Source organism: Pholis gunnellus (genome assembly GCF_910591455.1).
Source record: "Pholis gunnellus genome assembly, chromosome: 16".
NCBI classification, from domain to species: Eukaryota; Metazoa; Chordata; class Actinopteri; order Perciformes; family Pholidae; genus Pholis; species Pholis gunnellus.
The window spans coordinates 12096158-12121489 of record NC_136543.1 but is presented as its reverse complement, the minus strand read 5'-3'; the positions used below and the strand labels follow the sequence as shown (position 1 = coordinate 12121489).

General features: G+C 40.6%; 1 protein-coding gene across 1 annotated transcript in view; it reads right to left on the bottom strand.

Annotated features, from left to right (window-relative positions):
• Positions 1–25332, bottom strand: part of gabbr2 (gamma-aminobutyric acid (GABA) B receptor, 2) — a gene marked incomplete at both ends in the record, with an annotated part of 152123 nt that overhangs the window by 63103 nt on the left and 63688 nt on the right. The window contains 2 exons of the mRNA XM_079176597.1: positions 1090–1191; positions 8764–8934. Coding sequence (XP_079032723.1) covers positions 1090–1191; positions 8764–8934 — 273 coding nt within the window. The remainder of the gene's footprint in view (positions 1–1089; positions 1192–8763; positions 8935–25332) is intronic.

Genomic DNA, 25332 nt, shown 5'->3' with positions numbered 1-25332 from the left:
TTTTGAATATTCCAGCTGGATCACAGATGTAAGTGCTCTATTTGTGGATCACACAGTGACGCCATGGCCCCCTTATCCCCCCCCCCCCACACACACACACACAGTCGCACATATACAATCACACAACAGAGAACCGAAAAAGAACAGCCTTCACAACGGAATCTGTGTCACCCTCTACCTCGTCATATTACGTAGCTGTCGGGGAGACAGAAAACTGCTATTGCGAGAAGAGCGGGAAACGGACCGTTAGGGTGTCAGCGTGGCCCCCGCCCACCCTATCCAAACGTTCTGAAAAGCTTTCGAGGCGACACTGTGATTTGAATATTTAGAGTTGATCAAGGAAGGATGGTGTCAGCTTACAATGCCAGCCCTCAACATTTAGAGTTACACATATATTTTAGGAACGACAGCTTATCTCGCCGTTCCTTCTCTATCCCTCTGTCTTATCACCTCTCTGTTGCATTTCTTTCAACCTGCTCCATGTTTCATACGTCATATCTTCCACTTTTTTTCTCTTTCTCCAACTCTGCTTTCTTCACTTCTTACATCTTTTCTCTCACTGTGCTACGTCACTTCCTATGAACACATATATTTATACTCCTTTACACTGAAACCAGAAGCATGTCTGACTGCCTGTGGAGATCGTTTGGATAGTTTAGCCTTCAAACTTGACTGCATGTGCATCTGATTATTTTGCATTTTTGCTACATCAAAGCAATTCTGATCAACCATGCATGTTAATATAAGGAATAAATGGGCCAAACATCTCAATATTGGCCCAATAATGGTTTACTTTTGTTCTGTCTCATTAAATGTTAAAAGAGAGAAGAAGAAGAAGAAGAAAGAAACCCTGCATGTGTACCAGCCAATACAGTGTCCTTGTTAAGCTACCCTGCTCTACAGTCAAAGATGGAGAATTCTCTGACAAACTATTCATTGTCCAAGATTGACTTTGGATGGCATCAACTCATACTCAAATACAGTATTAAATAAATAAGTATAATTGTGACTCTCTTCATTTCTTTCATCCGAATAAACCTTGAATCATCTTTTTTTCATAGTTAGAATTGTTCTGGAATGATCACTTACCTTGAGCTTCTTGACATTGACACAAGGGTCATTGGAAAAACTTTCTGTATCTGCAATCTGAATGTCTGCTTTCTCCAGCTCATTAGTTAGATCATTCCTCACCTAAAAGAGGGGGAGAGAGAGAGAGAGAGAGAGAGAAGGCGTTGATAATTTACCATGTAATTTGTTCATTGCTCTGTTCACGGTATGAACCTTTAGTGACACTCACTTCCTGGTTGTCGTCTAAAAAGACAACTGTCCTACACGTTCCTTGTCACATGGATTGACATTATTTTTTGATTCATAACTGGCCAATCAAAATTGAGGATAAAGGGGGGAAATGCAGGAAAAAAACATTCATGTAACCTAAAAAGATTGCCATTCAAAACAAATTTGTGAATCCATTGATGAGCTATAATCAACTTACTTCCAGTCGCTCTAAACTCCATGAGCAACATTCAATGAGGTTAAAGTAAAAGCTAATAGAGTATGATTGATTAAATAAGCATACATATTTCTGCTTACTTAATTTACCTCCGACTATGATTTGAAATATAAGAACCCTTTTGTTCAAAATAAAAATGTTTAAATACATTTTTCAAACAAAAACATCACAGGATATCTTGCTGACAATTTCCCATACACCTCTTAACAATAAGAGTTTTAGATCTTATATCTGTATACAATGTATATACAGTAATGTACTGTATATATAGTATGTACACAACAAGTTAGATAGATGCAGGCTATTTCATGTTTTGAGCTTGTGTCTGAATGCTGTATCTTAGATTGTGAGTGGAAAGACAGAAACACAAGCATCTTAACATCACAGCATGACAGAGACATATTGCTACGGAAGACATCAAAAACATCATCATCATGATTTAACTCTCTCTATTCAATGTGGATTGTAACATCTGTCAAACATATATGTGTTTGTTTTTTTCAGAATGACACAAGAAAGCACAATTTCATGCATTGAATTGTCTCAACTGGTAAAAGAAAAGTATATATTTATAAAAGATAAGACAAATGCACAGTGCTGTAAATGTATCTGCAGCAACTGAACATCTGCTTTGATGTATTGGTTCAGTGGAATGCTGGGTAATGGGATCAGAGAAAAAGGAGAATGGAGCAAGTACCCCACAATGATGGCGAGCTTGAGGTGGTTTATCAAACTGCCTCTCGCTTTCTCTCCCCTAACAAACACACATACTAGGATTCATCCCTCTGGCTTCCCTCCTCAAACTACAGTTTTAGAAAAGGCCTTTTTTCACCGCAGACATTTTGACTTGTCATAGAAGGAAAAGCACAATAACTGATACCATTAATGATAGCTCTGTTCCATTTAGGTGTTCTAGTAAGGCAGGACAATGAGCCAGCATGCACAATACCAGGGCCCTGGCATGGGATCAACTCCATGGAAAGCAAACATTATACATGTTACGCCTGTGTTGTTAAAACGTCTGGTGTGAGAACAATCTACAGTACACATGCAGAGGTTTACTGTTGACATCTTGTCCTCTCTCTTTGGCCTTTTTTTTCCTGATGTCCTCCGGCCATGCCCTGCAGCCATCGGCCTCTCCACCTTCATCCGAGAGTTTGGCATTAGGGGCCATGATGAGACATCAGAGAGGGTGTGCGCTCAAATAAACATGCCGAGCTCACTTGGCAGAGACAACATGTAACAGTTGAAGGCCCTGTGTGTTTGCCCTGCATTTGACTGTAATCGTGCATGTGTGCCATTGGTATGTTTCCATATTTATGTTTCCTATATTGCTTCAAATACATATTGGGGACTGCCATGGCTATGAATGGAATTAGTTTTATATATAGAAACACTTTTCCTTGAGTGATACTTCATCCAAAATCCATGTTTAGCTTATTTGTTAGTTTCCTCATTGAAAGATAATGGAGGGTTGGATCAGCCTGAATTTATAATATTTATAATGACAGGTTGTCATCACAGCACAAAGGCATCAAAACTTTCATGGAAACTTTTACAAACCATTCCTCCAGCATACACTTCCACTAGTTTCAGAGACAAATGGAGAGCAACATCCTGACTGGTAAACATATTTATTCATTCAGCCCTATTCTGACAAAAATAAAACTGTGGAATATACTGCAATGGAAAGCAGAGTGGATTATGGTGAATGAGTGGTTTATTTAAATTTTCTATGGACATTTTGAACGTGGTCTGTGCTGTTAAAAGTTAAGATTATTGAGATCAATTGTAGATTCAACCTGACCAAAGCCATGTTCTCTTTCAATAAAAAAAATACAAGCTTCAATCTTATAGGCCTACATGGTGTAAGTGTTTCATATTTAAAAGAGGGATTTCAGGTGTACCACTTCACAGATACAGCACATCAAAGTAGTGTGAACATAGTTACAGCAGTAAGCATTCCCAATTATATAGTCCATGACTGCTATCACTACCATTAAATCCACCACCACTTTCTTTTGTTACTGTTAAAATACGCCATTACAACTATTTCATGTAATAGACTACAAGAAGGCTGCAATCAAATCAATGAAATTGAACTACAACTTTATTTCCCTCATGTCTCTAAATGTCATAATTGTCTGCCCCCCTTCACTCTGGACATGACTCAATCCTGTACAAACAATACCCTCCAATGCACTGTTCGCTGAGCTGAAACAACAAGAGAGGCTGGAGTGGATCAATACAACCAGGTTTTGCACTCGAGGAACAATTGGCGTGGTGGTCTGGACAAGGTACAAAGTCCTGTTGTGCTGAGCGTTGATCTAAAAGGCTTGGCTGCTGCAATGCTAAATAGAAACTAGCATGGACAATAGAGGGTTTGCAGCAGGTTAGTTTGGCGTTTGAAGAGGTGTGTTGGAGCGAGCGCACAGGTGAATGAAATAACAACTCGCAATCACATACAAGACAAGACATACTGACAGGCAGACACGCAAACATACACAACATCACAAAGGCTGACACACACACACACAGCCATTCACGTAAAAAAAAAAAAAAAAAGCCTTTGTCACAAGAGGATTTTAGTGTTGACTGAGATAGAAATACACAAATGCATTTGTGTTCTGGTGGACTGAGTGTGTTCGATAGAGCGAGGGAGGAGGGGGTGGAAGGGAGGGGGACATGGATTGAGGGACGGGAGGAGGGGGAAAAGTGAGCAGCTTTTCCTGCATAACAAAAACATCCTCGATTGGCTGGGCAGCCTGGGAATCCCCAGCAGCAAATACAGAAGACAAATAATCCGACTGCACTTCTGGGCATGCGTGCATGCAGACACACACATGTACACACAAATATGTAAGTACACACCCACACATGATGGACAAAATGACAAAATGTCAGATGCACTCAGTTAGATGTTTGTCATTTCATTGGTGTCTGGAAAGGACATCAACATAATGACTTTATTTATATGCAGATTTTCATTTATCACATACTAACCGAAGATAAATTGTTCAGCTGAAGGTGAAGGTGATTCTTTGTGTATATGACAGAATGATGTATCATCCCACACTTACAATGCCTCTGGATGCTGCCTTTCATTCCACTGAGTGAAAATGAAAAACTCTGTCTTCAGAGCTTTGGTTCTCAAGTTGCAGATGTTTTTAATATGCATTGGTAGTACAGCGGTGGGCTTGTGTCATCATTAAAAATTCCATAGTTCATTCAATAATTCCGCTAGACCTAATTGCATATTTTGCAGGGCTGCAACTGAGGATTATTTTCATTAACATTCTTCGATTTAGTTTCTCAATTGATCGTTAAAAATATAGAAAATGCATGTTGCAATTTACAAAAACCACAGGTAGCGTAATGTCTTCAAATGACATGTTCTGTTTTGATCAGTCGGCGATTTGACAGGGGATTAGGGCGGATGTTGTCCCCGCTGTTAGCAAAATAACCAAAATGCATCCCTCTTGTTAACCATCCCCTAGTCGCAGGGAGAGAGCAGGAGCAGAGGTGTCTATGCCTGACTCATTAATCCTTTGTTTGACTGAGGTTTGTTGAAGTTGGAATTTATGGCCCAGAACAACAAACCAGGTTCATCCTCTGTTAGAAATAAACAAGTGGCCTACTGGTTTTGACCAATAGTCCAAAAGATAGTTAGTTTAATACTATACCATATGTTTTTCTGTTTAATGAATGATCTGCATGATTAATTCATTTTCAAAATAGCAGCCGATTCATTTTCTGTTGAGTGACTAACTGTTTCACCTTCAATATTCTGTAACATTAAAGTAGGCGCACTGACTTTTAGTCAAAGCTCATGCGCTTTCAAAATCACGAAATTAACAATTACTGGCTAAGCTTTATACTTGCATCCAAACAAATGCACCCACAAATAACAATCACACCCTTAAGCCAACAGAAAGACAGACTAAAGTGAGTGCCCTCATGCAGAGTAAGTGAGGAGGTTTGATGATTCAGATGTTACCAGCATGACACAGTGAGACAAACACACTGCTGTGGTCTAACCTCAAATAATTAACACATCATTTCCAGGCATGTGCGTAAGTCCCTATGCAGTGACGGGTGTGACTGCAAGCGCGTGTGTTTATTAGTGTCACACAGAGACACTAGACAGGTGCCTTTTATCTCCTCATCTGTCTGTCTGAGCCTTGCGCACATGTACCTGCACCTTTATAATGCAGACGTACAGCGAACAGACAAAACAGAGGATGGGACATGTACGTTTTCATGCAATCTACGCATCTGTCCCTCATACTGTGTGCTACATTGCCAAATAAATCTCCATGTAAATCCCACAGTTCAGACTATAATGCCAGTCATGTGCTTCTACAAACGAGCGTGACAAACGGCTGTGCTACAACCTCATGACAAGCCCTCGAATGGCTTCCTCTCGTGGCCTTACATGCCCGGTGCAATAGCATGACTGAATCATTCTGCAGAGGAATTTATACATTACATGGTTGTTTCTAACAAACAGCTGCTCATGGCTTTAGCAAACTTGTGTAATGCATAAACCACGGCAACCAACAAGCAATTTTTAGATTGTAAGGGACCTCAGAGAGAGTGGCTGCTGAGAGAGTAACTTTACCTAAATGTATCAGCAGACATAGTGTAATTAAACAGTTGAGCTCAGAGGGTTCCAGGCAGAGGACAGAGTCCTAATCCTGTTCTCGGGTCTGTCATCTGACTGGCTGATGATGGCTGCTCTGTTCCTGATTGAGCCCTGTCGGTCTGGCAATCTCTATAATGTTGATTACTCTGTGTGTGTGTGTGTGTGTGTGTGTGTTTGTTATGCGGACAGACACCTTCACACTAGCTATACCTAGCATAGCGTTACATAACATTAACCTCTTCAGGGGAAACAGCACATCTGTAGATCAATAAGCAGTTAGCCACGATGGCTACTTCTGCGGCCTCTTTCTGGTTCATTTTTAGTCCGAATCAGAGACAAGATTGAAATGATAAATATAAAAAAAATATGATTTGGAAAGCTGTGAGAGAGGCTATCACAGCTTGTCCCCAAACACACATTGTTTGGTTGTCGTTTCCTAAATCTCTATACGGAGGTGGAGATGGAGACGCAAATGTAGCAGAACCCATAGAGCCACAATAGCCACATTTAAGGAGAATATGCCAGATTGAAATAAACCAGAATTATTCTTAAATGGAACAATGCAATCAGTATAGGAAGGTTACCAAATAAACTCATAATGCATTGTATTGTTATTTTCTTTGGCAGTATCCAAAGCATTTTGCAACAACCATTTGTCTTTCTACTCGCCACCGTGATTTCCAGATGAACCAAAAACCGACGTGCTGTGAACTTGACAGAGGATTGTACAAATCAAAGTACGGAAGCGATGCTTGCATATTTGTAAATCAGGATTAGAGGCCAATCTCGTGGCAGGTTGATTGAATCGGGCCACCCGTCTCCCTCCCGTCCTAAGCCCCTTGGCGCTTTCAGGAGGGGAGAGATAAAGGGATTTGGGCTCTCTGAGATTTGCAGTGAGACTTCTTATACACGCCCCAGCCCCCCCAGTTGCTGAGCAGATTGTTTTCAACCATGGCCTCGAGGCAAAAGCTCACAATGTGTTCCTCAAATTCCTGCTTTCAATACCTCTAACATGGCTTTTATCAACTGAACGTTCCCGTGTCGCTGATGTGATAAAATGTTCGGTAAAGGTAAGACAAATGTGTATGTTACACTAGTGTTTAACCACAAACAGGAATCATTTTGTCTCGCTAGTTACCATCCATTTTGGTATGACTTGGTTTTAACTTGTAAAATATTTATAAATGATTTGGATTAATATATCTCTTATTTATTTCAATGTAAAAGACTGCCGGACACTCAGTATAACAGAGGAAAGGACCTTTTCTTGGAGAATGCTAAATTGTCCTCTACAGGTCCTGTGCTGAAATCCAACTTTCCACAACTTCCAAAAAAAATCAGCTATCTTTAAAATGTACTTCAGAGCGAACAATGTAATGAAGACGTTTCTATAAAACACTTCTCACAAATATAGCTAGGTACAGTAACTGAAGGGTGCTTTCTGTCAATTGAATAGGAGAGGGACATTAAATTACCAACAGGTGGAATTTGTTTAATAAATAATCAAGCAAAATCAACTAATGTAAACATGAATTTCTTTTGCAAAATATGTACTCTATAACATCTGCTCTCATCTGTTTTACTCATACGAAAGTGGTAAGAAAACAATTTCTTCCTTATTTTCAGCCATCAAACTGTTTTTATCTATTAAGAAATAAAACATGGTGTGAAAGATAATCTACGCATTTGCTCAGAATCATGCAGAATCCATCCACAGAGTTTCACGTTGGTGGAAAAATATTAATTCAGTAAACTAGTGGAGAATATCTTGAATTCAATTGATTGCCACCCACTCATATCAAGTTGGCATCATCTGAATTTCTAAAGACAATTTAAAGAAAATGCCAATCATTGTGCAGTACTGATACTGCTCCCAGCCTCTGCATCTGTTTATCATTAGATAAGAATCTCCCTGACTGATGCTGAATCCCAGAGAACGCACCTATGAATATTTACATGTCCACTGGCCAGTGTGGGGTTTTACATTTTTTATGAACACAGTATTTATTCACAATTAAGAAATATACAGAGAGAAAGTGATACAATGCAATCTTCCCCTCTTGCAATGTAGGCTACTAGTAATATGCAGCGTTTACCTGTGTAAACTGTACCACTTCCATAATTCCTTTTTGGTTGATTTGTTATGTTGTGCATTTATCGTCGCTATCTCTGCAAGAAGTGATCTTTGCAGTATTTGACCAACTAAAGCCAGGGTTGGTCATTTTCTATCACATTTGCTAAAATTATCATTACATCCCGACACCAATCATTAAACCAAATGCTCCGTCAAAAACAGAAATAGATCCTGTATATGTTGCTGTCGTAGGACTTGTAATAATCCCATCCAATCATTTCTTTCCACCACAGTGAACTGATTGGACGGGCTACCTACCTTTCACATAACTGCCTTCCTACACGCAGTCGGCCCGTGCACTCATTGTGCGTCACCAGAGTCTTCCAGCTTGACAATATAGCCATGTGGTGGCTCTCATTAGCTGTGCATGCTCTCTGTAACAGCTCACGATACGACCTCAGGTTTCCGTGGCATGCAAAAGTTTACGTATCAAAATATAGTCGCTTGAAAGAATGAACGAGGAACACTGACCTCTGAGAACCTCTGCACGTCCTGTGTGAGGGTTCCCACACGGCTCCAGTTGTAGAAGGTGAGAAACTTCACTACCGCTGGGTTCACGGCGTTGTCTGACGGGACGGTGCGGAAGAAGTTGGGGTACTTTTTCTTGTCTGCCAGAACTGGGGTTGTTGCTGCAAAGGACAGCTGAAAAGACAAAAGAGAGACATATTCAGTGAGCTTTGAGTCTGTCTCAGTGATATAGGTAATCAGGCTGACGCCACTTGAACTGTTGGTACAGTAGCACTTATAAGTACTGTGTTGCTGAACCTACAGCACCGGGTGGCAGATTTCAGATGTGCCCTGGCTTTGGTCAGTGGCCTCTGTCATTTCAGGGATTAAACCATCGCAGGGCGGCCGTGATAAACACACACTCATTCATGGTCTAAGTGTGTGAACAAATCAACGTTTTTAAATGACTTCAAATGTCAGCGAAATAGCCCCTTCATAATGTAAATGTAAACAGATCTCTAAATGTTGGGTGGAATTGATGACCCCTGTTTGCATGACCTTTCAAATTGGCTTCATAGTGTGCGTGTGTGTGTCTTGGTGTATTTATAGGCGTGTGAATACCTGTTTGTGAGTTACAGTATGTCTTTAATGGCGAGAAAAAAGCAGCTCATCAAAGTGATTCAGCTTTGGGTTTGCATGTTAAAAGCGTTTCTGTTCTACGCATGCAGATTCCTTGCACGCACGCACGCACATTTAAGAATAAAATGTGCTCAATCTAACACTAATAGCCTTTTTAAGGACACCTAATTTTCAGTTCAACCACTGCAACCTAAGCACATGTCAGGCACAACAATTCATGTTCAAAAAAGGGAGGGCGTATAAAACTTTGAAAGGTAAACTTTGAAAGTATTTTTTCCAGAACATTAACACACTAATGAACTAAATATGATGCAGCAAGCATAAACCCTCACTGAATGCAATTTAGTTGGAAAAGTTGAAGAGTGAAACTAAAGCTGCTACTGGTCTAGTTAAGATGTGCGGAGCAATTCAAGTAGTGCAAACATGCTCATTAAAGATGATGAGAATGTCTTCAACTGGTGTTTACTACATTTATCCAGAATGTAGTCGTTCTCATCTGTGTGAGATACACACAGACACCATCACCACCCACAGACACAATTGTCCTCGTTTCCACCCATCCCACTTTTCATTTGTCAAGTCCATGCTAATCAAGTTTTGCTCTTTCTCTCTTCCACTTTGTAGCACATTTTCAACAATAGGTCATTCATTTTCTCAAGAGGCAAAAATAGCTGTAATTATTGTTTTGCATTAGGATTAGAATTTGCAAATGAATGTAACAACCTGCACACGCCAGAATAGACAAAGATCTGCCACTTAATGCTTGATTTACACTATATTCAGTTTGAATTGCTTCATCAATGACTGTTACTGGCAGCATCATAGTATTATATTTGTAGAATTGTAACCAACATGTGTGCATAAAAACAACATAAAAACATTTTTTCATGATGTATTTTTTTAAAAGGCATGTCAGAAAAAGGTATAGACCTGATATAATAAGGCACCGTGCTCTATTTTCAACGTCCTATCTTCGGTAATATAATGAGCGATTTGAATCGGTGCAGGGTTAATTACATACTTTGTAGAGATTAAGCAGAACTTGTGATTCAAGATAGCAATCAACGCAAGGATATTACAATTCTGACTGAGACCAAGAGGTACACGAGTAGATTTCCTTAACTTGTGCTAAAGCCTTGAGGAGTTCAAGCACCTCCTAACTTTAGGGATGACTGTGATCTTCTCATTAAGCCTCTATCCCACTTTAGACATTGATCACAGTACTACTGGTATAATTATACGCTCATGGAAAAACTTGATTTCCACTGAAAATGTACCGTGCATGGTCGAAAAGGGAGTAACTGACGTAGAGTGACAGAAATTTGAGAACTTATCAGAGGGCATTCAAAAGTCAAACATTTGTAGAAAGCAGGACTGACAGTCACAGCAATGTACTATATGGTGTGAGATAGCATGACAGCTATGATAATACAGTTTAATATGATTTGAATGTTTTGGGCAGAAATCGTGCAAATCAAAATAGATTTATTTGCAACTGAAATACAGTGACACAAGAGATCAAAGAATCTGCATGAATCTGCACATTAATGTTTGTATTTAAGAATGTTGAAGATGCTGTTTCTATAGGAGTCCAAAAAGGACACAAATAGCAGGCCTGCCTTTTTTTTTTAACACCCTCAACAACCTCATCAGCTGAGCCATTTAAGAGGATCCCAAATCTACAAGGCTTCACCCAATCAGTGGGAAACCCTCAGTTTGGCCCTCTAAATCACCACTTTCTGCAGAGACCCACAGGGGTTTGTGTTCACACATCAACGAGACAGGCTTTTAAAACAACACATGGATTACAGCCATCAATTAAGCAGGAAGAAAGGCCTTTATCTTGCTACCACTGCTAAATCCAAAATCACCCACTAGCCTAAGAGGGCTTCAAGGGGTCTTTCCAGCGTTGCCTTAATCTCCGTTTAGCTATGGCTGTTTGCTACACCCACACTGGGAGATGCCTCTACAGTTCTGTAATAAGAGCTAGTGATCTTCTAAACCCAAATTGATTGCACCAGTCTTCTCAGGACAGAACTGGGAAGATACTTTGTGGTCCACAACCTTATCCATCCATGTTTTAGGTTTGCCTGCCTGTTTAGTAGGAGATGTTTTCGCTTGTTTCATCTGATGCAACACTGAACTGAGAATCCCAGATAAACTACAGAAAGAAATATCGACCAATAAAACACATGCTGAATGTAAAACTTCATAGGATTGCAGGTCCTACACTTCTGGTTATCCGTTGTCTTTTAGGGAAAATGACATACATGTTGATTTGAGTTACATGCAAATACAGAAATGTCAGTGATAACGCTTTAAAAAACGTAAAATCAACAATGAATGATTATTCCCTCAGATTAAATTCAATCAACATTGTTCAATCAGGATGTTAGACTTAAATATTCATATTATTTAACACTTGAGACCACTTGGAGAATCACAGAGAAAACGTAATGTCTCAGCTAATAATGTTCACATACTGAAAAATCCAGCAAAAAATAACATTAGGCACTATAAGTAACCCATTTTTTATTTCTTTACTCTTGCAGGAGAACTCTGTCATGCAGTTCACTGAATGCTAGGCCATCACATGTGTGAGTAAAAGCAATATAAGGATCTAATATTGTATTTTATGAATCAAACTAACTGTTGACTCGAGATAAATCGGTCACTTTGAACCAAAATGGACCATGGAAAGCAGAAAATATCATCAGAGTATTAAAGTTCAATCATGACATTAGACAAGTCTCTCCATCTGTTTGATGTCAGAGCAAAATCTAGGACAGTGACAAAGATGTATCTTGTTTGTCCACTGAATCCAGGTCAGCTGATGAGAAGGGCTAAAGTCCTCTCCAATAAAATGAAAGATTTTCTTCTCTGACATCTCAAAAAAGCCAAAGTGTACAGGTCAGCTTTGGCACAATTGTGTGAGGACCGTGTATTAAGACAATATGAGAGGGAGCTCCAATGTATTATTTAAAGAACAGGCCAGTTTTTATCTAACTCTGTACAGCCTTTTTCAAAGGAAAAGCCCAAAATAGTTCCATGATATCGCACATCTGAGAGCAGGGGCTTATGTAAGAGGGTTTTAAAAGAGGGCCAGCCCAAATTGGATGGTCTTTGGTGGAGAGCTCTACACTAGTGGCAGATTTGCACAAGCGCTGTGCACATACACACAGATCACGCACAGGGTAGGGCAGATGCATTCACAGACTCTAACCACAGATGTTGCCGGTACACAAAATCCACAGCTGCCTTTCTTTGCAACGGGTTTAGGGAAGCTCCTCCCGCTCATCTCACCTCAAGGTCACTCAGGCTCTCGGTGAAATGACTGCGAATGAGTCCGGCCTCACTGAGACATAATGTTTTTTGTGAAGACTTGAGGTGAATCTCTGATACCGCAGCAGTGGCGATCTATTCAGACATTCTGTACGCACAGTCGCTTATCACATTCCATTTGAAGTGAATACGAAAGCTTTGCTGCCGCTCCGTTTGGGCTTTTTCAAGTCACAATCAAACTAGTTTTATGTTGATGCACGGAGGAAAAGCGAGAAAAGGGGCAGGAATAGAAAATAACAGGTACACAGAGACAGAGTCAGAGAAGCAAGGTGAGCTGTTTACTGCTGATTCACAGGGTATACCACGAGTGAATAAGGGTTTGTGTATCAGGACAGTTAACCGAGTGAATGGATTGTATTTTAAACTTCTGAGGTCCACCGATTTTTGTAGGGCTTTAGGACTTGCAATTGTCACAACTGCTGCCCAGGGAGCTGACTCTGAAGCTGTCCGTTCATGTATAGTCAGGAGATCATAATTCATCCGGAGCCAACTTTGATGGCGAGCAATCCAATATTTGTTGAGACATTACACACAAAAACAGAAGTGTCAAGCTCATGGCGGTGCTAAAGAAAAAAAATCAGGGGATCATAAAAGTCACAGCAGGTTTCATCATGTGGGAACCATAAATGTAAAAAATGCTGAGCTACTTCAGTCTGGAGCCAGTCGACTAGCCAACATTGTGACATCCGTGGATGCCATGCGGCTGGTTGAAATGAGCTTTGTAAATCAAAGTTCCACCCAAAGACTTAGATATAGTTGTTAAAGCCCCTATTACCAACATCCAATGCAACCTGTCTCTTCGTTTATATATCTCCTGCAATATACCTGCCTGATTTGACATGGGATTGGATCAATGGTGCAAAAATGGCACAAAAAAAAAGGCAACAAGCCTTACAACCTATTCTAGCACAAGCAGTTTGAGGGAGAAATAAGAAAGATACAGGAGTGTGTCTAATCACATTGACGGATCTAATAGCATTGATTGGTCCTAGCGGGACTGCTTCGCAATAGGATCTGCTGCTGCTAATTGTGTGGTTGGCCTTTGAATAATGAAGTGGCTATCATGGAGGGGCTAGGAAAAAAAATGAATGGTAGGGAAATATCAGCTGACTCACAGTGCTTTGCTCCTACCTATCATGTTTATTATACCAAAGGTGTTACAAACTTTGAGGCAACGCTCACGCTAGATATAATATATATATAGATTTAATACTCAGATTCTATGCATAAATTGGAACATGGACATGTTTTGCAACATTATTGATCATCCAGCAGTTTTGATGAATTTCCCATGAAGCCAATAACGATAATAACGAAATCTGAGGCCGTAATGAATTTTACACACCGGTAGTCAAGTTACCTGAGAGTCCCAGAATAACACACTTTTGCGGTGCTTTGAAGAAACTTCGGCAAGTTATAAAACTGAAAGGAAAAGTTTCATAATTGCAAGGTATAGTACCAAACAACTTCAAACACTCAACCCACCCCTGTCAATATCTCTACCTTCACCAACAACACAACAGATTCAAAGCCCATCCATCCTCACGGAGCCCCGAGACCCCTTGCAGAGTAATAGCTAGGTAATAGCAGTGCTGTTGATCAGGAAGCACGGAGGTGGTCCTGGGGTTTATTCAATATTCAAGAGAGGCATTTGGTGCACCGTGGGAGCACCCAGCTGGAGAGATGGCAGTAAGGGAGAAGCTTTGGACCCCACACCGACCACATCCAGAACTCATTAGCACCAGGATGTAGGAGGGAGAAAGAGATGAATATTGCAGGTAGATAGTGGAGGAATCGAGCGAGAGGTCCAGTGGTGATGAAAGAGACATGGAGTCGGGGAGACAATGGAGGGAGTGAAACAGACAAACGGGGAGTATGAACAAGGGAAAGAAGAAAGACGAGATAGGAATTATGAGGCATCGAGTGCTATGTGTGCTGTCTGATTATTGATCTCGTAGTGCATGGCGAAGCTGGTGCGCGTGGGCCGCAAGAGTATAAGAGAACAATGCACACATATATCATCTCTTCACATTTTGAAGTTGCGGGTTAAATGGAGAGAATCTGCTTGACTTCACTGCAATTTAACTCTGGGATGTGAGAGTGATAGAGGATATATTGCCACATGGAGTGACTACTTTGAGAGGGATCAGATGTACTAATAGCACACAGTGAAGAAAGCGGCTTCAGATCCACGCAATGCACAGTAGGATGCATTACATTACCTTCACATTGCCTTCTATATGGGCTTGACCAGGCAAGTGTGAGTGTAGAGTCACTCTGGTACGAGTATGTACATCAGGTCGACACACGTTTTGATTCAGACCCTGTCACTTGCATGTAGTTCATGTCCAACCAAAAAGACTAAGACAGGGCGATATGCGGGTTATTTACAATATCAATTTGTTTTGTTTGTGCTGAGCGTCCACACAGGCGCTGGGGGACAGGAAGTGGAAGCTGACTGATATGGTGCTGCTAAACAGATGATATGAGTATATATACATAGACATGAGAAGAATCCAGATAATATAATAATTGAACCCTATTATTGATAGCAATTGTTGGCATGTCTTCTTCTGAAGGAATAAAACACGATAATTCAAATAAAATATTGTACTATGTAGTAGTACTGATTCACTAACAACATTTAGCATGTCATTGGTTTGACATTTAATCCTCAGCCTCTTAAAGTGGTTTGATTAGGTAAGACATATATAATTCAAATATAAAATATGAGGTGCAAAGTGAAGAATACCGCTGTCAGTTCTGAATAATATTTGGTGCTTGCTCCTGGGGTTTCAAACAAAAAATAATCACTATATGATCACTATAAAAGGACAGGAACATTTTCAGAAAAAGTCCAAATAGAAGAATAAACATATAGTGATAGAAACGTCAAAACAACTGTGAAAGCCCTCTTCATTTGTGCACTAACACTGCTCCGTACTGTGGCAGGACACAGTACACATCAATACATTCTATGCCCACAAACTGGCCTCTAGACAGGTGAGTGATGTGGCGGTCGCCTCCTCAGTAATAGCTTATGGCCCGCTGTGGCCCCTGTTTAATCATGTCAATCACGTTGTAGCTAATGCCATGTACACATGCACCCACACACAGACTGAGTGATGTTCTGTTTATGTTGTTGGCCTTGCACAACACCCCAGCACATCGCTCTTATCTCGGGGCAATCGCTTAGGCCTGGTTTTCATCCCCAGTCTTTTTTATCACTCTTTCCTTCCTCACATTACAGATATGAGCTTCACTCGACTGGGACATTGTCAAGTACAAATCAGCATTCTGGACAAATGTCAGGACAGATAACATGAGGAAGAGCTTGAAGGGCCCGATGACAGGTCTAATGTGATTAAAATGATGTATTTTCTTTTCATGTCAGGAGTGGTCCTGCGATTGCAAATCATTTGCACAAGCAAATCCTTTCACCTGCACCCTAACATGTGTTTAAACTTGCTGCACACGGTGTGATGCTTGGGAGTGGCCTTGTCTGAGGAAGTTGATTGCACATTGGCACTAAACCGGTGCCGGGCTAGCATTGAACCTTTCCTGCGCCGCATTCAACGTTTGGACATTTTTTACGTTTTTTTTCTAAAGTCATCTATCAAACCAACTAAGTATTCTGACAATAAAAAAGGCAAGATATCAGGCTCAAGCTGAACGGGTCAAGGCTCTAGTTAATCATTGAAAGGCTGATGGTTGCTCATCTCACTTGTTAAATCTGTGTAAAGCAGTTTGAGCTCAGATTAAGATCATTAGACTCTTCCCTCAAGCTTATACCACTTAAAGCTTCATCACTGACACAGGCTGCATAGTGGAGGAAGCTTGTGGACTCTATTCTACGGTCATGGCCGACCTCAGGGCTCGAGCGTGATATGTCTCATGTCAACAGTACGTGTCTGCATGGACACAACCTTGATTTTAATAGCTAATAAGTTAGCTATAAAGAGACACATGCACATGCATGCAGGAAGCAGTAACCCTCTCCAGCTGATCTTACATTACTAAATAACTAATTTGTCGTGCAGCATGTGCTAGGCATGTTAGATGTGGCCGTTCAGTGGACCATTAATCAATAGACGGTGTCACTTGTCATCGCCTTTTCTCTGGGAGTGAGAAGCAGGAAAGATGGGAACTCCCCCCTCCTCTCATCCCCTCTCGCATGAGACGGGCTTGTAGGACTCTGTCGTTCTTCATTTGACCATAAGTAGACAAGCTGTCCTTGAGCGGTGGAGACGAGATGAGTGGAGATGAATCGCTATCACGAAACAGGATCGGAGACAGCGTTCTCTCATCGATCCAGGTGTGCTGGAGTGTGCGGCAGATATCGACAGGATTGGTTGTGAAATGAGAGGAGAGGATGTGACGCCCACTTGTGCTACAGCTTGAGAAGTCCGTTACCAGAGCGTGTTCATGGGTGAGCACGATCAGGCGTGTTAGCCAAACCTTCGACACAGAGAAATCAGTGAATACTCAGAGGGAGGTGGGAGGAGGGGGCTATGAGTGATGCTATTCTGCCGCCTAGCTCCATAACTATTCTATTTATAAATTGAGATTTGATACCGTAACCTGAAATCTCTCTGTGCTCCCTGCTGCTACCACTTGGCTGCCTATGAATGATTAATGAGCAGATACTGAACTGTAGAGACTATTATTGTTCTTTTCTCCCCTCCCTCCCCCTCCTCTCCGTCCATCGCTCTATACACTGATTCCTTTGGGGAGGAACGGGATAACATTGCATGAGCTTGTATTTTTCTTTGCTTAGTTGGCCAGGTTGTAGTGAACACACTGCAAAAAAATACTGATGTCCTCTTATTTAGAATTAAAGTGATACTCTTGCCAAAATCGTCTGTGCTTTAAATCCCCCCTGTAGACCTTAAAGGAATTGCAGCTGTGGTCAGTTTTAAAGGCCTTAAAAACTTATTTTCACGATCAGCTTTCCACTATGAGTCTGCTGAAGTTAAATTACTGACCATAGATCTACCAAAAGTTCAGTGACACAAGATAAACCCCACAGAATCAGCAGGTATGTAGAGAAGAGTGCAATAATATATAGTGTAACACATCCTGATCTTGTCTAATTCCGGTTGTGTTGTGTGTGCAACATGCATAGCTTTCTTGCTGAGAGATGGATGAGAAGATTGAGTCTGTATGGTCGCCTCATTATGAAGTTAGAGCCAGCAGCCTGTTAGCTTAGCTTAGTTTAAGCCCACTAATTAAAATGTCACATCTCATTTGTTCAATCTGTGCAACACCAAAGGGTAAAATGATACAATGTGGTTTTATGTGGGGTTATGGGTTATGTGCCAGACTCTTTTTTTGGCCAAGCACAGTAACGTTCTGGAGTCTTGTCGTCACACTGAAGTTGCCAGGAAACAACTGAAGAAGTTACTTTGCCTTGCCAGCAAACAGAATTCCTCCCATTTTAGCAGCCTAAACCTAGCAACACTTGGGATGCAGGACACAAGTTCCTCCCTACGACCCCTAAAGCTTTACAATGCCACAGTTCCTGGATTGAATTGACATTTTGAGACTTTTTTTTTTTCCCCACTGTGAAATGAGTTGCCTTTGGAACCCATTTCTACTGACATAAATTAAAGGTGACCACCGCTGTTGTTTTCTGCCAATGAGGAAAATGGTTTCCAAGGGGTGAGTGTTTCATTGTCAAATGATGTGGGACTTTGGGATAAAATAGGCAGCCCACTTACACCTGTGGTATGAATTTATGAGAAACAAGAGACTTTGTATTTTTGGAAGAGGGAAATCAGTCCACTAGTCGACCAAGCGTATGCAATTTATTTAATCAAGACATTTCTAAAAAGGTGACACCTTACATATACTTGTCTAAATGTTTTACTTCTTACATAATAAGTCCCTTATTATGACATAGTTTGGCATCTAAATGTCCATTTTCTTCTACTACTTTCCATCTTTTGTATTCTTTCACCTCTATCATTTTCCTCTGGCTCCTCTGGTTCACAAATAAAGATTGCAAGTGTGCACATACGCACAACCACACAGATGTCCAAACACACAATGCATGTCCCTGTTTTTACACAGTGTTTCATCTGCTAGCCAGAGAAAATAAAATTGGGGAAGCTGCAAGAAAATTGCTTCATGAAAAAAATCTGTAGCCCATCATTCCCCTGAGGAGAAACGCACATGTTTACTGATGCTCAGTATATTTGACAGAACCTCCAATAAACAGCACAATATAATATTCATTCTATAATAGGTTATGTATGGGCAGTGCAGGGGAAGCCCACACACAGGCGTTTCATGTTATGAGTGGGCAAACATTTCACTGGAGACAGCCAGCATTTGCAAATTACTATCTTTTAAGTTGGCAGACATCTAGTTCTCTCTCTCTCTCTCTCTCCCTCCCTCTCAATCCCTCTCTCTCTCTCTCTCTGTCTCTCTTTCTCTCCCATTTGCTGGAGAAAGCATTTATAGCTCATACATACGGGACCGTATCTGTCCCATTTGGTCTAATAACATTCAGATGTGACTCTTCCCCTTGCTTTTCAATTAAATTGTTAATGAAGGCAACGATAAATAAAGCATGGGTACATAGAACAGACACGGCATAGGAGAGCGAGAGGAAGAAGAGAAAAACACAGCCCCTGTGCCTAAGCAGAAGGATGATGCTGGGAACACCCAGATGGTTTCATAAGCAACGTTGTCGCCCTCTCTCTCATTTTTGTTCCCCTGTACATTCTCTTTCTTTTTATTCCCCACCACTCTCCAAGGACGGCAGCATCTTGTTTTCATGCAAAGTACAATGACGAACAGAAATGTGAGGTGGGAAAAGGAAAGGACGCATGTTGATTGCTCATAAACAGTTAAAGCTCGGCAGAATAAAACCAAATGCTTTGAATGAGAGAAAGAGGTGATATCTGGTATATTGTACAATGAGATGCCTTTCTATCACATTTTCTATCCTTGTATTGTCGTGCCTGTATGTCCTGTATGCCTGGGCCAATGCTGTTGTATTATCAAACACAACATATTTAAGTTTGCTTGAGGTTATTCAGATAAAGTGTTGCCATTGCAAAGTTTGTAAGTCTGTATATATTTTCAACCCAGCATCATTTTTTGTTTGTCATTGTCACAACTTTCCATTTTCTTGTGTCTTTTCATTTACTTCTTTTATATAATTAATACTTTGGGGGGCTTTGTTTGACCACACTGGCACGCAGGCTGACATGGGCGAGGGCCGGGTCCTCTCAACCAACAAAAAGAAAAGTAGATAGAAAAGTAAAATAATAACTTAACTCACTCATAACGGACTGGCTCCCTCCTAAATATTTAGCTTGTTTATTTATAGCTGCATGCTCAAAGACCAAAGTGGTTTTACTGACTCACGCTTCCTTAAAATACATTTTATTGCCTGTTTGATTCTGCCATTGATTTATTGCTCACTCCTCACGCTTATAAGTCTTAACTGTCTCCCGGCCGGCAGGGGCCACAAGTGATCACACAGCTGAGTAGATCGACAAACCCCCAGCCGATACTCAGCGGCCAGAGACCAAGGCTGGGTTCAAAATGACACACTAACGTGCAGCATACTGGCATCTAAATGAACGATTTAGTAGAGTTTTACCAGACTGTTCACACTGAAATATGCTCAAGCGATGGCCAGGCAGGCCTCAAGGCACCCCGCCAGCGGCTCCATCACACATTTCCAAACAGAGACACAGTTGGGGGAAACGGTTTGTGCTTTAAATTTTAAGCCTCAATAAATACTTCATGTTGCAGATATGTCTTTCAGACGGCGCATGTTAGCCAATTGTAAGTTGTATTCATTCATTCAGACATTACAGCAGTGATCTTTGCCGACTTTAGTAGTTATTTTTATCATTTATGTACCTATTTATTTATTTATGTCCCTCTCCTCCTGCTCCTTACCTGCACATTCCTCTGGTATTCTCGTGAATATATGACACTCGTCTTGTGTTAATGTCTGGATATTTTCATTACAACCTTTTTCGTTACAACCTAATTTGTATCTCACAAAGACAAAATGAAAAAAAACGTTTATATAGAAATATTGACTGTTGCCGTTTCAATTGAGTGAATTAAAGGGATTCATACCACAAATATTTGTTGATATAAAAAAAATGTATTTATGTAAAAATGTGTGTCTCTCTGTGTGTGTGCTGTATATCTGCTCGTACTGTGTGTGTGCGTCAGTAGCACTTTTTTTTTTGATCACTCAAGCAAAGGATTCCATTACAGAGGTTAGACAGCACTGCAGCATGGCTGGAGATCCAGTGACGGTCCCAAGTCTGAAACGAAGCTTGTGGTGGGAGGGTCACTGTAATTGGTTATACATCCTTGAAAAAGCTCCCCTGAAGTCAATATTAGTCAGACCACCAAGCCCATTTCCCTCTTCCCCCTCTCTCTCTCTTCCTCCATTCACAAAAAATACAATAAAGTAATCCTGCAGAATCATTGCTCCCACCCTCTCCTCCCTCCTTCTCTCATCTTTCCTTCTCTCTTCATCTCTCTCCATTAGACGGCTAATTTGATTTGCAAGCTATCTCTTCTCTACTTTCAGCAAGGGTAGAGATGGCCGAAGGGATATCAGTCAAGAGATGAAGAGGCGCCTCATGACATGCTTTTACAAACCAGCGTTTCCCTGTGACAAGCACCGTGCATTATTTACATGTGATTATAGCTTCAGATAGTTCATACCGGTAATTGTAGGTTTCTTAGCAATTCAAAAGTAATGCTCACTTGTTATGATGGGTGGCATTTTATTGTATTGTACTACTGTAGAGCAGAGTGGAGGGCCAACTGTGCGTATGAACAGGTAAACTGAGTCACTTTGCTGGGAACAATGTCTGTAACTAGAGGGACTGTGTTATCTTTGGGAAAGTATTTTTACAGCAATTTCCCATTCAACTGTGATAAACTGACACCAACAGTGACTTTAAAAAGCTTTCCAACACATTTTTGGCTTTTTAGCCAGAAGTGTTTGGGTTACCCAAAACTGCTGGGACCAACTCTGATGGCAAGTTGCCGACTGGGTTAAAAATGTTCGGTGGCACATACTGCTCTTTGCTCTATTTATGTGAGGTTCTTGGGATGACCATTCAGAAGTGTACTAGTATTATACAGGAAATGAATGTAGTCAGCAGGTATATAGCTCTGTGACTAGCTATAATCATGTAATGTTACATATTTGCTTTTCCTCTTTAGAACCTTTTTCTGCAATGATATGAATGTAAAAAACTAGTAGACGCTCCACCCTTCAGTCTATTAAAACACTGTCAACTATTACATCACATCATTTATAACTTCACTAACATAAATCTATGAAGTTAATAAATGGGACACCCAAACATTTCTTTGCTGTATAAAAGCAGGATGTGTGAAAAATGTATGATTATATTCAGGAGTGAGCATTTACACATTCAACAACATGGGAACGGATTTAAAACCTACATTTTTCACTCGTGTGATGTGACGTTTAACACGTAAACACAAAACATACTTCCTCCATCATATTGAGTAATGTTATCGTGATCTGAGATGAGTCTCGCAGCCAGTGCCGTAGGAATGCATTATGCATTACTTAGAAAACACGGAGAGAAGTACTGAGATATGACAGTATGTTTTAGACAACAGACTTGTTTGCACATCGATTAGTCGTATACCTGTGTTGAGTGTTGGTTGAATACAAGGCACATATTGAAATGTGCTTGCTTTCAGATAGAGTATGTTTCACATTCCATACATGCTCTATACGCATTTAAACACAGCCCATATGCTGCATGTAATCAGTGTAATCAGGTAATACAACTTGGTTTCACAGAAACTAATTTGGGGAATTATTTTTATATATTTGGAGAGTTTAGGGGGGGAATATGAAAAAGGCACCGGAAGTGGTGGAATAATAACTACTGTTGTGTTTGAAGTACAAAAACAAAGTCTGTGTGAGACAACAGACAAAGAAACTATTTTTAACATCTGAAAATGATTCTTGTGACTGATTCAGCGATGACGCAGCGTTGAAATATGTGAAAAGCATGTATCCACACTGCATTACTCACACATACATGGTAGTACACTTGTGTCTCTGTGATTAGTGAAAATAGCCTCTTTAAAAAAATCAAACTGTCACCACACAGACTCACCATGCTCTCTAATCTGTTTACATCCCGGCTTTACTTCCATCAGCAGCACAACGTGTGAGGTTGGACATGAGTGTCAGAAAAGAACACTGCGGTTGAATATACCACAGGGGAAAATAATGGAATCATCAAATGTGGCTCTTCACTCGGCCCTCATTTCCCAACATGTGACCCGCCGTGGGTTTGCTGGATTATTGCTAACAGATTTGTCCGGAGAGGAGCCGTGGACTGCGGCTTTGCTCAGCCAGGGACAGCGGTCCTCCCTGAGATGAGAACCAGGCGGAGGCTGGACATCCGCCTGTTTTTCATGGTTTCAATACAACACTTTCGGTGGTCATCTTCGCTTTAACAGTAAAGATGCACATTATTAGGGCTGTGTATTGGCAAGCACCTCACGACGCGACAAGTATTGCGATACGATACATATTGCTATATATTGCAAAACATATTGACAACTCAGCAGACATGCATCAAAACTACTTCAAAAGGTATTTGCATTGCACATCAGTCACTCAGCATAGAACACACTGAACTGAAATGCACTTGCTCAAAAAATGTATATGAAAATAAAGTGCATATTGTATTGTCATTGTGCCCACACACACTTTTGCTAAATATGCACTTGCCACAACTTAAAAATAAAATACATACTGTATTGTATTCTTTTCTTATCATGTCACTGACCACTCTTGACTTACATTTAAATGCAACAAACATCATATGAAATAAAGTGCATAAGAGACGCCATGTTGTGAATTTGGCCGGATCATGTGACAGGCCGGTAGGTCGCTGGCCTTAGCTTAGAAGACAATAGATAGCGACATCTAGCATTACAGGAGAGGAGGAGGAGGTCGTTTGACATACACGGGGATTCGAGGCAATTTAAAGGACATTTTAAATCTGTTTAAATGTATCAATAGTAGTCGGGGACATATCGATACACTACTGTTTAAAATAATATCGTGATAGTAAGCGATATTGATATTTTTTTGCACAGCCCTGCACATTACCTGCACATACATGTACATGTTCGTGTGCTTTTTTTAGTCAAAGCGGCGAGTCACGCCACTCTTGGCCAGCACAATAGCCCTCTCCTCTTAAACGGATCGTTAAGCATACAGCACGACAGAAATCACTTGGAAGGTAGTGAAATAAAATAGGGAGAGGTAAAAGTGTGTGCAATGGAAATGGTGAGAAAGCGACACAGACAAATGGAGACAATGATTTTTGTGTAAGTGAAGCCCATAAGCCCTTACATGCAACAGCAATGGAACATTTGCCTGGATTTCATAACAGCTGCATTATGTTCATTAAACCCAGCAATTGCATAACATGCTTTGCTGTGTCTCTGCAGAGGGCTTTATTTTTGGGGGAAGGAATCACACTTTGTGCACACAAACAGAAGCACGACAGCCACCCCTCTTGCCATTTCAGTTATCTACAGTACACTAACTTGTATGAAAGCTTTTATTATTTATTATGAAATGTAATATTTATTCCAAATGTCATTTCTAGTCTCCATAATAAGTGGTTAAAAATTCAGCCCGAGTTACCCCTTCCCTTGAAAAATGGATGAGTCCAGTGCCTCTTCCCCTCCCATCCTGTGTGTCAAACTTGATGCTCATTTGAACAAATTGTGGAACAATATCAATTCAAATATGTTGATTATAACTAACAACCATTGTTGAAAAATGGCATTCGTATATATATATATATCCTATTCGTATATATAACCCTAAATGATGCATCTGTCATGCTACAGTACTTAAATTCCACTCTACCACCTGTTTTCTGCCTTGTCTAGACATTACAACAACACATATATTAGGAGTTTATTGTAGGATATCCCATTTTCTGTAAAAAAGTAACTGGTCTTTATTGGGGCCTTGCTCTCTAGCCGTCTGACTACCTACAGTACGACACACAATCTCTCTCCAAACAAACTGGATCAATGCAGTCACAGATAAGTAAGACTTTAAATTGGCATCTATTTCAACTAATCCACTTTGGGCAAGTCTTTGGGAATCATCTTTATAGCTGGCCTGCACTCCGACCACCTTTTTCCCTTTCTTCTCAACATCTGCAGCTCGTCTTTTCTCCTCCTCGATTTTAAAAAGTGAGGACTTTGGTGTGAAAACAATGCATACATTTCTTGTCACATATAAATATGGAGATAATGTTACTGCAATTACAGCATGGGTAAATGTGTCCGTATTGGCCAGTCATACTATACATACTATAAGCAAATATAATAGTTTGTACATGCAATAAATGGCCATTATAGATAGAAATACATTTAGAAATAGAGATATAATAGAGAGGTGTACATGGACAGCCTTGGGCAGGGTGACAGCAGACAGTCTGAAGACGTCGGCCCACATAAAACATCTCATCTGGGACCACCAGGCCACTGAGACTGGCCCTGGTCTAGCATTCATCGCAGCCATCTGCTTTAGCCAAC